At 43.7% G+C, this 15,956-nt stretch overlaps 1 protein-coding gene across 1 annotated transcript in view; it reads right to left on the reverse strand.

Moving 5' to 3' along the window:
• Window positions 1-872: 872 nt before the first annotated feature.
• LOC308150990 (insulin-like growth factor-binding protein 4) overlaps window positions 873-15,956 on the reverse strand; it is a 20,852-nt gene continuing 5,768 nt past the window's right edge. Inside the window, exons 2-4 of the mRNA XM_080523786.1 lie at window positions 6,118-6,281; window positions 4,822-4,947; window positions 873-2,299 (exon numbers count right to left, since the gene is read on the reverse strand). Coding sequence (XP_080379912.1) covers window positions 2,162-2,299; window positions 4,822-4,947; window positions 6,118-6,281 — 428 coding nt within the window. The 3' untranslated portion in view covers window positions 873-2,161. The remainder of the gene's footprint in view (window positions 2,300-4,821; window positions 4,948-6,117; window positions 6,282-15,956) is intronic.

Genomic DNA, 15,956 nt, shown 5'->3' on the forward strand with positions numbered 1-15,956 from the left:
TCCATATGATTCTGTCACATACAACCCACACATACAACCCACACATACAACCCACACATACAACCCACACATACGACCCACACATACGACCCACACATACGACCCACACATACAACCCACACATATGACCCACCCACATGACCCACACATATGTATGTAAAGTCACTGTTAACTAGTGTAATGCTGCCACTGATTCTGTGCTTGGACATGTATGTTTGATGTCATCAACGTAACAAAAAGATGAAATGAACATTGAGACGTGTGCCGCTCGTTAGCCAAGATCGGAGGTCCGTCACGCATTTAGGCCATCCTAAGATTTACTGAGAACAAAACCCCAAACAAACTCATCCTCTCCGGAGAATCTTCCTAACACCAGTCGGTCTCCATCTAAAACAAATGCCCAAAAATGAGCTGAAAGAAGCCGATTTTTGGCACAATATAACCGTATAGCACTCTGTAGGGTAAACGACACGACGCTGCCAAGGGGGATTGTTTGGAGAAGAAAGCTTGTGTATAGAAGCACATTCATACAAACACGGAGAGCAGATATCAGAGCCTAGCAGCATTGGCATCTCCCAGCGCTGCGGCTCCACAGCTGGAGAAACACGATTATCCTATCAGCATTGTGCAGGCAGAGGCCTGAGCCCAGCAACGCTGCCAGCTCCCCCTGGATGAACACACCACAGAGAGAGGGGGGGAGGGGGGGGGGGGAATGTAGGTATGGAGGGAGAGAGAGAGAAAGGGGGGGGAGGGAGAGAGAGAGAAAGGGGGGGGGGGAGTGAGAGGGAGATAGGGAGAGAGGGAAACAGAGAGAGAGCGAGGGAGGGAGGTAGGGAGGGAGAGCAAGAATGACCGAGAGAGAGAGAGGGGGAGAGTGAGACACAGAGAGGGAGGTAGGGAGAGAGAGAGCTAGAAAGAGAGAGAGAGAGAGAGGGAGGGAGAGAGAGAGAAAGCTCCCCGTCGAAGAGAAGGGGATGTGGAGAGGGGGAATGAGGAGAAAGGGATGCAGAGAGAGAGGGAGGGATGAAGAGAGAGGGGGATCCGGGGAGTGATAAAGAACATCTATTCTGGGCCTGCTGCGCTCTCAGAGGTCCTGTTTCCTCTTTCAAAGTAATCTCTCTTTTCACTCTACTCTCCAAATGTTGTGAAAAACCCACAGCTTATCATCAATTGGTAATTCAAAGCAGGGAGACATTGCTTTCCCCTTTTCTCTCACTTTCTCTCTCTCTCTCTCTCTCTCTCTCTCTCACTCTCTCACACACACACACACACACACACACAAGCTCTTTCCATCTCTTTCTTTTTCTCCCCAATCCTCTCTCTACTAGACCTTACCCTAGGTTGTTCGATGGTGAACCATAAGGACAGTGAACTCAAAGCTCTTGGGGTTGTGTTTCAAAGATGCTGGGTGAAGGAACGAAATCAGAGGTGTATCACACTAAGCAAAAAATGATGTTCTTCCCTACTGACAATAATGCTTTTATTTGGGGTATTGATTTTTTTTTGCCAACTGTTTTTGAAAGCAAGGGCATCTCATCTCTGTCTAATTTTACAAAATCTCCAAAACACACACACACACACACACACACACACACACACAAGTGCTTAAAAGACACATTGAGAGACCCTTACAATCACACACAGACCCAAACAATAGTAAAAAGAAAGAAATTCTATGGTTTCTTTTTTTCTTTTGCAAGTACCGTTGGCCTCACTTTGGTAGAGCAAAGCTTTAGGGTTTAAGTCCTTTCCTGCCATAGTTCCATAAACCACCCCTGGGTCAAATACACACATATACTTCTACATACTGTGTACTTGAGCTACACTTTATGTTGCCTGATACAATGGAACCACTAGAAAAGTCCCAAAACTGCAAACTCTACAAAGCTACTGCTAAGCCCAACTCAAATACTTCCTTTTATATTTGATATCTGTATATGGCCATGTATATGGTCATTTACGGTATATACACCATATACTGTACATATATTGACATATGCAAATGTATTTAACCCAGGCCTGTTCCAACCAACCATCTAAATCAGCACCAGTAGAATTTGGCTGGCCCTGCGTTCCCCCTCCCCCCATCCCTGGGTGGTGGTAGTGGAGCCAGGGGGTCAGGGTGGGGGGGGTAGGGGCATCTTCCCCCGGTCCCCCTCCCTTACTCCCTCAAGGTGGCAGTCATCATTATGTGACAGTCCAGCTCCCCCCTCAGCTCCAGGGGTCCGGCCAACCTCATGCCCGTCTTCTGATCCACACACCAGCACTTCCCTCGCTGGCCGTCACGGGCTGGGTGGCACTGTGGGGGGGAAGGCAGGGGGGGGACAACACATGAATGCTAGTACATACTGTACACTAGAGGAGGCTGGTGGAGGTAGAAATCGGAGGATGAGCTCATTGTAACGCATGGAACGGAATAAGGAATGCTATCTAACGTTTCAAACTAAGTGCCGGATACCACTCCTTATTCCATTCCATGCATTACAATGAGCCTGTCCTCCAATTTCTACCTCTAGCAGTCTCAACTGACATACACATACAAGCTCTTAGAAAACAGGGTTCCATTAGGCTTCTACTTGGAAAACAAAAGTGTTCTTCAAAGGGGTTCTCAGTTCTCGCACAGGGACAAGCGGAGAACCCCTTTGGGGTCTAGATAGAAACCTTTTTTTTTCTTCTTTTTTTCTAGGAGTGGAACCTCATCTCTCATAATGAGCAGCCTTGTCTGAGACATGGAGACATGCGTTGCCAAGGTAAGTTGGCTGGGCTAGATGGCCCAATGAAATTGACTTCATATCATATCATAGCAGTGGAGGCCTGTGGAGGCTGGTCTCAGAGGCCGGGCTCATTATAATGCATGGCATGGAATGAGGAATAGTATCAAACACACATGTGAGCCTGTCCTCTGATTTCTACCACCACCACCAACCTCCCCTGTATCATATCTCATCCACTGTGTGATCTGTACTTGCCAATAGCCTGGGGTGGTTGTAAACACCCTATCAGACTAGTCTTAGTTTCCTAGCTGTTCCTTTCGTGCGATGAGAAGTTGCCAGATCGCCCTTCCTGACCTCAGCAGTGCTCACACGGGGTGCCATGGAGTTCTGTTCCACCATAGTGCAATTATAGTTAAACAGTAAACAGATGCCTTTGAGCCTGACCCAGACACACATACACACACACACACACACATACACCAGACACACACACACACTCACATACACACCAACATACACCAGACACACACACACACACACACACACACACACTCACATACACACCCACATACACCAGACACACACACACACACACACACACACATACATACACACATACACCCACATACACCAGACACACACACACACACACACACACACACACACATGCAGACACAGACACACCATAAAGAGCAGACGTCCAAGGTAGTTTAAGTATTACACAATCATAGCCAGCTAGCTAACCCAAGACTGCCTGGTGTGTGTGTGTGTGTGTGTGTGTGTGTGTGTTTTTATCACTGACTCACTCTAGTCTGTGCGTGTGTAGCTCTGTGGCCCCTTAGTCAGACATAGTTACAGCACAAAGCCTTATCTGTCTCTGTTCTCCCTGCTCCGAGTCTTTCCCTCTTATCTTCAAAGTTGCCCATTCAGACAAAGACAGATAAAAAGAACAATCAAATGTTTTGCTTCCAAATGCTAATGACATCTACAGTATTAAACGATTATCGTCAACCCTTTTATGGTGGGCTACACGCACACACACACACACACACACACACACACACACACACTGACACAAACATGCTCTGTTTCAGCTCTGTTTTCATTGATAAATCACACACTGATGACTCTCACTTTATGAAGCGATTATCACACACACGCAATGCTTCAGCTCCACTTTCTCTAAATCACTCTGGTTGCGTGCCTGAAGATGTTGAGCCTTGGCAGGAGCCTATTCCCACATAAAACAAGTGATGTGTTTCCAAGCATTCTGGTGATGATCTGGAACTACTGAGTCAATATTTCGTCCAACGTAAGCACTTTCCGTGTTCTGTAGGACTTAGCGATGATGAGTTTGGGAGCAATATTTATAGTAGGTAGTAAAACTAGTGTGTCCATCTGGCTCTGATATCAGACTGAGAGGATGATAGATGTCTTTGTGTTCAGGCCCATGTCATCTTTTAATCCCCTAGTGACTTTTTTCCCACACTCTATGTAGTCCTGGGAGGGTTAGATACGGTAGGTTGGAAACCTGGTGGAGGCTGGTGGATTTCGGATTTCTAACTCCACCAGCCTCCCCCCAGGCGCATTGTAATGCATGGAATGGAATCAAGAATGGTATCACAGAAATCGGAGGATCGGGTATATCAAGCTGTGTAGGAGCTGATGGAGTCGCGTTTTGGCTCCCTATTTTCTACGTTTTTGTTACTGTATATATATATTTTTTTGTAATGCTGCCTACATGCTGTTATTCATGTCTAATCTGAACCAGCTCACCCGATCACCCCAATCGGTAATGTGTATTGTCTATGTTCATGTCTAAAAAAATAAATAAAATATAATTAAGAAAGAAAGAAATCGGAGGATAGGCTCATTGTTAGGCATATAAGGCAATGAGTGTTTGACACCATTTCTACCTCCGCCAGAATGGCAAACCACCTCAGAGGTCAAGGTGAAGCTATTGCCATTATTCCTTGTGCCTATCGACTTCTCTTGAATCTCCAGAAGTATGTTTAGTAGGGGTTAGGGGTTAGGGACTAGGGGTCCATTTGGGATTCAGGTTCTGTGTAGCAGTGGTCAAACGGTGAGATGTTTTAATTTAAAAAACCTGTTTGGCGTGAAAGTCTCCGTTCTTGTCACAGTTTGGGATGGGGATGGAGTAGAGGTCCTCGTGGGTGCGCGTGTTGGACACCAGCCTGTCCAGCGCTCGCTGCAGCTCCGCGCGGCACGGAGCCTGAGGGGAAACAACCCACAACACATCCAGAGTGAAAGGATAGTTCGCTCAAATCGAGTTTTTTATTTTAAATCGAGTTTCTGTGATAAACCACATACCTTCACTTACATAAACAAGATAAGTGTGTCTTGATGAATCGACTTGGTTGAAAGCATGTGGTTAAATATGTCTGAATTGTTGTGAACTGTTCTGTTTGTTGACGTCAGGACACCTGTGTGCTGTTTCATGAGGTGACCATTAAATGTTACAGCCCGTTAATAACTCACACAAATTGTAACCTGACTGCTATGCTCGTGGCTTTCAATCTATAAAAGTGTAATTCTAAACACCTGTTGGACCTGTGTGGTATCTCATTAGGGCAATGGGGTGAATAGAGTAGAATAGAATAGAGTAGAATAGAATAAAACAGAATAAAATAGAATAGAACAGGATAGAGTAGAATAGAAGAATAGAATAGAGTAGAACAGAATAGAACAGAATAGAGTAGAATAGAATAAAATAGAATAGAACAGAATAGAGTAGAATAGAATAAAACCGAATAAAATAGAATAGAACAGAATAGAGTAGAATAGAATAGAATAAAATAGAATAGAATAAAATAGAACAGAATAGAGTAGAATAGAATAAAACCGAATAAAATAGAATAGAATAGAGTAGAATAGAATAAAACAGAATAGAACAGAATATGCTAGAGATATATGATAGAATTAGGACTCTCCAGATTAATCGAACAAATTAATCAACTAAAATATAGCAAGAAATGTCACATTCAACATCAGATTAATTTGTAGATTAACCAATTTATAGGAACAAATTGATCAACTTTAACTTTTTATCACTGACAGCCCTAGATAGATTAGAACAGAACCGTGCGCTGAAAAGTGCTGGCGCTCAAGAATTTAGAGTGTTTCAATTGGACCGCTGGAGGGGTGCCGAGTACATGGAATATAAAGTATCCATCAAAAAAAGAGGTTCTGGCCCGGCAACTTGATCCCTTCAAAGAACAAACACCTTCGTCGAAGCATCCCCGAAACACGCGCCAACAAATAAAACATCTTTGAAGGGATCACGTTGCCGTCCAGAACCTAGAATAGAAGTAGTCCTCTATTCCTCCATCAGAAACAAGAGGTGAAGAGTTCAAGAGGTCAAAGGTTGTGGCGTCTATCTCACCAGTGCAGCCTTGGGGTCCTCCCTGGCTGTGTTGCTTCTCTGATTGGTTGATTTGGGGGGGTGGCGAGCGAGGGTCTTCTGGATGCAGCGTTTGTCCTGCGGGCTGCAGCGGATGTTGCTGTTGTTGGGGTGCTCCGGGATGATCTCATCCTGCCTCTCCATCTCTACAGGGGCACAGAGATTAGGACAGGAGTCCGGATTAGGATTAGGGTGAGGATTATAGGGTATGGGTACAGTTAGGGTAGGGATTTGAGTCAGGGTTAGAGGCTGGGTTAGAGGCTGATACTGTACATGATCACCAGTGGAGGCTGGTAGAGGTAGAAATCAGAGGACGGACATTACTCATTGTAATGCATCGAACGGAATGAGGAATGGTATCAAACACACGCTGGAGGACGGGCTCATGCATTACCTCCACCAGTATCCCCTGATGACCACAAGTGTTATGCTCATAGCGTGTTTCATAACGTGTTATGAAGGCCTTTTGTGTCTTCACAAAGCAGTCTTTCTATCTTCCCCATACAGCTGAATACACACTGGTGAAATGTACTGTTGGCAGTGAAGAGCCAGTGTAGAAGCAGGTTAAACTCAAGGACGCACAGCGGTGTTCCCACAAACACACACGCGCGCACACACACACGCACGCACGCACGCACACACATACGTGTGCACACACACACAGACGCACACACACACAGCGGTGTTCCCACATGCATGCGCACACACATGCACACACACACACATGCGCATACGTACGCATTCATACACACACACACACACACACAGTCTCCGTGGGGTAACAACTTGGATCTCAACCCTTCCTCACTGTACCTCAGTCATGCTAAGAGCTGTTGGAATTTAAACCTTACCACCCCCGTCCTCTGCACACACACACACACACACACACACACACACACACACACACACACACACACATCCATCCTCCTACCCATTGTGGTGTGTGCCACATTCACCTTGCATCCCTCTAATCCTGCAGTTCTATGGCCTTACAGCTGCTTCCTCAGGAAACACACACACACACACACACACACACACACACACACTCACACAGACACACACACACTGCAAAGTAACCCCTCTCTGTGCCAGATGGAGGATTTTACAGGGTATGCCTATGTATGCGTTTGTGCATGCGTGCCTGTGTCTGTGCATGTGTGGGTGGGCATGCATCTGTGCATGTGTGTGTACGACGTGCGTGTGTGCATGTGTTCTTTCTGCTGGTCGAGGCTGGTGGAGGTAGAAATCGGAGAACAGGCTCATCGTAATGCATGAGAATGGAATGCGGAATGCCTTACTACGAGGCCATCCTCCGATTGTATACCTCCGCCAGCCTCCACTGGACCTGTGGCCATTCACGTGTTGGTACTGTAACCAGGGGAACCAGGGAACCAGGGCAGTAGCTAAACCCTGCAGGCGTTCGTGTTTTGGAGCGTTTGTTGGTGGCTGGCGTCATAAGGCTAACTTGACGTCATACAGGTTGCTTTTGGTAATAACATGCACTTTTAACAAACGTGTGTGTGTCGTGGGGAGGGGGGGGGGGTCAACTTGGGGTAATGCAGGTTGCTTGTGGTAATAGCATAAGCTTCAGGATGCGGGGTTATACTGTATAAGTGAAGGGTTGAGGTGAGAGAGTTTGGGAGGTTCATTGAGAGTGTGACTGGAGGTTGGGGGAGGGAAGGGGCGGGGGGGGGGGTCTCTCTCTCTCTCTTTCTCTCACTCTCATTCTCTCGAGCCTGTTTGTATCTTTAGGCTTGTTTCTGTTGGCCTTAGCCATCAGCACTTTCCATACACACACACATACACACACACACAGACAGACGTTCTCACACGCACACGCACACACTCATCCCCCTCAGACTCAGCAGGCTCTCATGTTGTTTCCCCGGTCATAAGTTGTTCTTTCCCCTCTTACCCTCTTTTTTGCCATTTTGCGGTTATCCGATTCCACACTCTTTGTAGAGTGGCATTTCACACTGTTGTGTGTGTGTGTGTGTGTGTGTGTGTGTGTGTGTCTGTGTGTGTGATGTGTGTGTGTGTGTGTGATGTGTGTGTGATGTGTGTGTGTGTGTGTGTGTGTGTGTGTGTGTCTCTGTGTGTGTGTGTGTGTGTCTCTGTGTGTGTGTGTGTGTGTGTGTGTGTGTGTGTGTCTGTGTGGAAAGTGGCATTTCACACTGTGGCTGGGGGTGATTAAGAAGTGGGTCAGGGGTGCCATGTCCTGTTGTTAGCTAGCTGCTGCCACTGCTGTTCTCTGCTCTCCCGGGAGGAAGTGTGTGTGTGTGTGTGTGTGTGTGTGTGTGTGTGTGTGTGTCTGCAGTCCGCCAGTTGCTTCTATTTTGTGGTTTCAGGAGGACTGGAATCATCACCTCTTGAGTTTCAAACACACGACTACAAACACACAACTACAAACACACACGACTACAAACACACAACTACAAACACACAACTACAAACACACAACTACAAACACACAACTACAAACACACACAACTACAAACACACGACTACAAACACATACGACTACAAACACACGACTACAAACACACAACTACAAACACACGACTACAAACACACAACTACAAACACACAACTACAAACACACAGGAACAAACACATACAACTACAAACACACAACTACAAACACACAACTACAAACACACAACTACAAACACACGACTACAAACACACACAACTACAAACACACACAACTACAAACACACAGGAACAAACACATACAACTACAAACACACAACTACAAACACACAACTACAAACACACAACTACAAACACACGACTACAAACACACAACTACAAACACACAACTACAAACACACAGGAACAAACACACACAACTACAAACACACAACTACAAACACACAACTACAAACACACAACTACAAACACACACGACTACAAACACATACAACTACAAACACACAACTACAAACACACACGACTACAAACACACACAACTACAAACACACAACTACAAACACACAACTACAAACACACAACTACAAACACACATGACTACAAACACACAACTACAAACACACACGACTACAAACACATACAACTACAAACACACAACTACAAACACACAACTACAAACACACAACTACAAACACACACGACTACAAACACACAACTACAAACACACACAACTACAAACACACAACTACAAACACACAACTACAAACACATACAACTACAAACACACATGACTACAAACACACACAACTACAAACACACAACTACAAACACACGACTACAAAAACACACAACTACAAACACACAACTACAAACACACACGACTACAAACACATACAACTACAAACACACAACTACAAACACACACGACTACAAACACATACAACTACAAACACACAACTACAAACACACAACTACAAACACACACAACTACAAACACACAACTACAAACACACAACTACAAACACACAACTACAAACACACAACTACAAACACACATGACTACAAACACACAACTACAAACACACACGACTACAAACACATACAACTACAAACACACAACTACAAACACACAACTACAAACACACAACTACAAACACACACGACTACAAACACACAACTACAAACACACACAACTACAAACACACAACTACAAACACACAACTACAAACACATACAACTACAAACACACATGACTACAAACACACACAACTACAAACACACAACTACAAACACACGACTACAAAAACACACAACTACAAACACACGACTACAAACACACACGACTACAAACACACATGACTACAAACACACAACTACAAACACACACAACTACAAACACACAACTACAAACACACAACTACAAACACACAACTACAAACACACAACTACAAACACACGACTACAAACACACGACTACAAACACACAACTACAAACACACAACTACAAACACATGACTACAAACACACATGACTACAAACACACGACTACAAACACACGACTACAAACACACACAACTACAAACACATGACTACAAACACACACAACTACAAACACACACAACTACAAACACACGACTACAAACACACAACTACAAACACATGACTACAAACACACATGACTACAAACACACACAACTACAAACACACACAACTACAAACACACACAACTACAAACACACAACTACAAACACACGACTACAAACACACAACTACAAACACACACAACTACAAACACACGACTACAAACACACAACTACAAACACACGACTACAAGCACACAACTACAAACACACACAACTACAAACACACGACTACAAACACACATCTACAAACACACACAACTACAAACACACACAACTACAAACACACGACTACAAACACACAACTACAAACACACGACTACAAGCACACAACTACAAACACACACAACTACAAACACACGACTACAAACACACATCTACAAACACACACAACTACAAACACACACAACTACAAACACACATGACTACAAACACACGACTACAAACACACAACTACAAACACACGACTACAAACACACGACTACAAACACACACAACTACAAACACACACGACTACAAACACACAACTACAAACACACGACTACAAACACACGACTACAAACACACACAACTACAAACACACATGACTACAAACACACATGACTACAAACACACACAACTACAAACACACACAACTACAAACACACAACTACAAACACACATGACTACAAACACACAACTACAAACACACATGACTACAAACACACAACTACAAACACACACAACTACAAACACACATCTACAAACACACACAACTACAAACACACACATCTACAAACACATACAACTACACACACACAACTACAAACACACATGACTACAAACACACGACTACAAACACACACAACTACAAACACACACAACTACAAACACACAACTACAAACACACACAACTACAAACACACACAACTACAAACACACAACTACAAACACACATGACTACAAACACACAACTACAAACACACATGACTACAAACACACAACTACAAACACACACAACTACAAACACACATCTACAAACACACACAACTACAAACACACACATCTACAAACACATACAACTACACACACACAACTACAAACACACATGACTACAAACACACGACTACAAACACACACAACTACAAACACACACAACTACAAACACACGACTACAAACACACAACTACAAACACACAACTACAAACACACAACTACAAACACACATGACTACAAACACACAACTACAAACACACACAACTACAAACACACAACTACAAACACACAACTACAAACACACAACTACAAACACACGACTACAAACACACAACTACAAACACACACAACTACAAACACACAACTACAAACACACACAACTACAAACACACAACTACAAACACACATGACTACAAACACACAACTACAAACATACAACTACAAACACACATCTACAAACACACACAACTACAAACACACACAACTACAAACATACAACTACAAACACACAACTACAAACACACATCTACAAACACACACAACTACAAACACACACAACTACAAACACACATGACTACAAACACACGACAACAAACACACAACTACAAACACACACAACTACAAACACACATGACTACAAACACACGACTACAAACACACACAACTACAAACACACACGACTACAAACACACAACTACAAACACACAACTACAAACACACGACTACAAACACACACAACTACAAACACACATGACTACAAACACACATGACTACAAACACACGACTACAAACACACAACTACAAACACACGACTACAAACACACAACTACAAACACACATGACTACAAACACACAACTACAAACACACACGACTACAAACACACAACTACAAACACACACAACTACAAACACACACAACTACAAACACACAACTACAAACACACACAACTACAAACACACAACTACAAACACACATGACTACAAACACACAACTACAAACACACATGACTACAAACACACAACTACAAACACACACAACTACAAACACACATCTACAAACACACACAACTACAAACACACACATCTACAAACACATACAACTACACACACACAACTACAAACACACATGACTACAAACACACGACTACAAACACACACAACTACAAACACACACAACTACAAACACACGACTACAAACACACAACTACAAACACACAACTACAAACACACAACTACAAACACACAACTACAAACACACGACTACAAACACACAACTACAAACACACACAACTACAAACACACAACTACAAACACACAACTACAAACACACAACTACAAACACACGACTACAAACACACAACTACAAACACACACAACTACAAACACACAACTACAAACACACACAACTACAAACACACAACTACAAACACACATGACTACAAACACACAACTACAAACATACAACTACAAACACACATCTACAAACACACACAACTACAAACACACACAACTACAAACATACAACTACAAACACACAACTACAAACACACATCTACAAACACACACAACTACAAACACACACAACTACAAACACACATGACTACAAACACACGACTACAAACACACACAACTACAAACACACAACTACAAACACACACGACTACAAACACACAACTACAAACACACAACTACAAACACACAACTACAAACACACACAACTACAAACACACATGACTACAAACACACATGACTACAAACACACACAACTACAAACACACGACTACAAACACACACAACTACAAACACATACAACTACAAACACACATGACTACAAACACATACAACTACAAACACACATGACTACAAACACACAACTACAAACACACAACTACAAACACATACAACTACAAACACACATGACTACAAACACACGACTACAAACACACACAACTACAAACACACAACTACAAACACACACAACTACAAACACACACACAACATTAATTCATGGACTGTAGAACATTGTAGTCCAGGGGAGGCTGTCGGAGGTAGAAATGGGAGGACGGCCTCATTGGAAGGCTGGAACGGAATGAGGAATGGTTTCAAACAACGTGTGTCCCCTTCAGCATCTGTACAGTAAAACATGTCAAAGTTCAAACAAATAAAAAGAGCACATTCCTATCTTTATTTATTTCTTCCTTCCCTTTCTTTCTTTCCTCAAATTCCATTCTCCCCCCCCCTGAGGTTTAGAAACCACGTAATAGCCAGAAATAGAGAAAGGTAACCCACAGAAATGGGCCAGAATGAATTATCCATGAAAGCCTGAGCTGGGTCACTGTTCCTCTGGGTTGGGTTGTTGTTGGCCTGTTCAGAATGTGCTCTAGATCAAGACTATGGGGGAAATTCCCCCCTACAAAAATCACGATAATAACAACAACAGAAATAACAACAAAAACACTGTACAACAACATAATAGTAAGCTACGGCTAGTCGCCATGCCAGCAGTAACATTCACATTCACAATCACATTTTGATTACAGTATGTTTTCATTATCAGGAATCACTCAATGGGGTCGTTGAATTGATTGAATAGAGTGATTTGTGTGTATAGTGTGTGTGTATAGTGAAGCAATGCCAAGCCCAGCCAAAAACGTAAACCAACATTAATAATGAACACTGTCCAAACAATGTAGCCCTGCTGGAAACCTCACCAGCTGCTTGTTATACCAGCCTGCGTGGAGGTAAGGTATACAGTAAGTATGTGACAGAGGTGGGATTTGAACTTAGGTCTCTCTCATTGAAGACATGCACAAACTAGCAAAGCTAAAAACCTAGCTACCTTACAATGAATGCATGGAACGGAATGCTGAATGGTCTCAAACACGTGTATTTGAGACCATTCCTCATTCCGTTCCATGCATTATGATGAACCCGTCCTCCGATTTCTGCCTCCACCAGCCGCCCCTGCTTGAAAAGATGCTGTTTAATATGTTCACACATGAACACACACAGTTTTGGGATGGTGGGTTTCACTGGGCTCAGAGGATAAGGCCTAATGCCCCTGATCCTCCCTCAGTGTTGACGGTTTGTTTGTGTGTGTCTCTGTGTCCATGGATCCATGGGTGTGTCTGTGTGTGTGTGTGTGTGTGTGTGTGTGTGTGTGTGCGCGAGCATCCATGCGTTGTGCGTGTGCGTGTGTGTGTGTGTGTGTCCTAATCTCATGCGGGGAGGCAATTATGTAATTAAATCTAGCCCTACATAAACACCCCACCTGTCCAAATGAACTACATGACCAAAATATACAAACACACACACACACATACACACACACACACATACACACACACACACACACACAACCATAATCTGACCCAGAACATCTGCAGAAGGTTTTCTCAGCTCAAAAGCTCAGTTGGCACGGTGACAACTCTTCAATCAGTTTCACCATTCAACAGGTTCTCCACAGAACCCAAAGCGGTTCTACACAGACTTACTGCCTAGGCTTCAGCTTAGTGGGCTAAGACAGGTGTATCACCATCAAGTGGCCTGGGTTTGAACCCATTCTGGTTGCATTGGTGCCAAGTTAACACCTAGGCTTTAGCTTAGCGTGCTAAATGACGCATGAAGCGTGATGTCTTCGCCTGATAGAGACTGGAGATGCCTAGTCCTGGCGTCCTCCCGTCACAGTGACATCTGTATCTGTTAGTTAACTCACTAACTGCCAAAGAATTCCCGGAAACACTCACCACCTAGAGTGCCAAGTGTTTTATGTGGTTATTTACCTAGCAACAACACTTTGATTGGCTGCAAAATCATAAGGTATCAGAAGCGTCATCGTTTATGCATTTTTGGTGAATAAAGTCACCCTTGGCACTCTAGAATGTTGGAGGCTGTGTTCACCCTCAGTACTAAATGAGTTAATACAAGCAGAACCACCGTGACAGGATCATTTAGGCGTCGGAACCGGACACCGGGGGAGACTCGGCCGGAATGTCGGGACAGAGTCCAGAAGGGCGACTGCAGTGATTTCTAAGAATCCGGGAATGGGAATCGCTTCTAAGAATCCCGGAGTCACAGAATTTAAGACGCGCGGGCCGGACTGCCTCACAGAACATGACAAAGATGGCAGGGTATTAATTCAGCTTACTAGTTGCTATGGAAATTGGAGTTTAAGAATAGCCTATGGCTTGATTACCGTCTGAGTAAGAGGGTTGGAGAAAGGGAGTTTAGCCAGGACGTTGCATCATCGTGTGTTATGAGGCTCTGACAGAAGGGACAGATTCCATACTTTCATTCAATTCAGTACAACTTTGTTTAATCCGTTGTGTGTATTTTGGACTGTACTACGCTGTATTATGCGATACTATACTGACATAGTGTCTGCCAGGGGAGGCTGGTGGAGGTAGAAATTGGAGGACGGGCTTATTGTAATGCATGGCATGGATTGGTCTAGACTGTATAATTATCCAGACTATTGAGACATTGCAAACACAGCTACGCGCCACGGCTAGCTATTTTGGATCTCAATCCTCGATGGCTTGCAGGGGAGGCTGGTGGTGGAGGTATCCTCATTCCATTCCATGCATTTTAATGAGGCTTTCCTCCTGTCCTCCGATTTCTACCCCCACCAGCCTCCCCTGACGGATTGGTCCGACCATCCATTTCCCCCTCGCCAGACAAGGACCTATTCTTTGTGAAAATCATCATGGTTTTGAAAAGCCCCTCTTCTATTTTTATCTGCTATGTTCGCTGTTGCTAGGACAGCCGCAGCAC

This window comes from Nansenia antarctica (assembly GCF_963989245.1).
Source record: "Nansenia antarctica genome assembly, chromosome: 2".
Lineage (NCBI taxonomy): Eukaryota > Metazoa > Chordata > Actinopteri > Argentiniformes > Microstomatidae > Nansenia > Nansenia antarctica.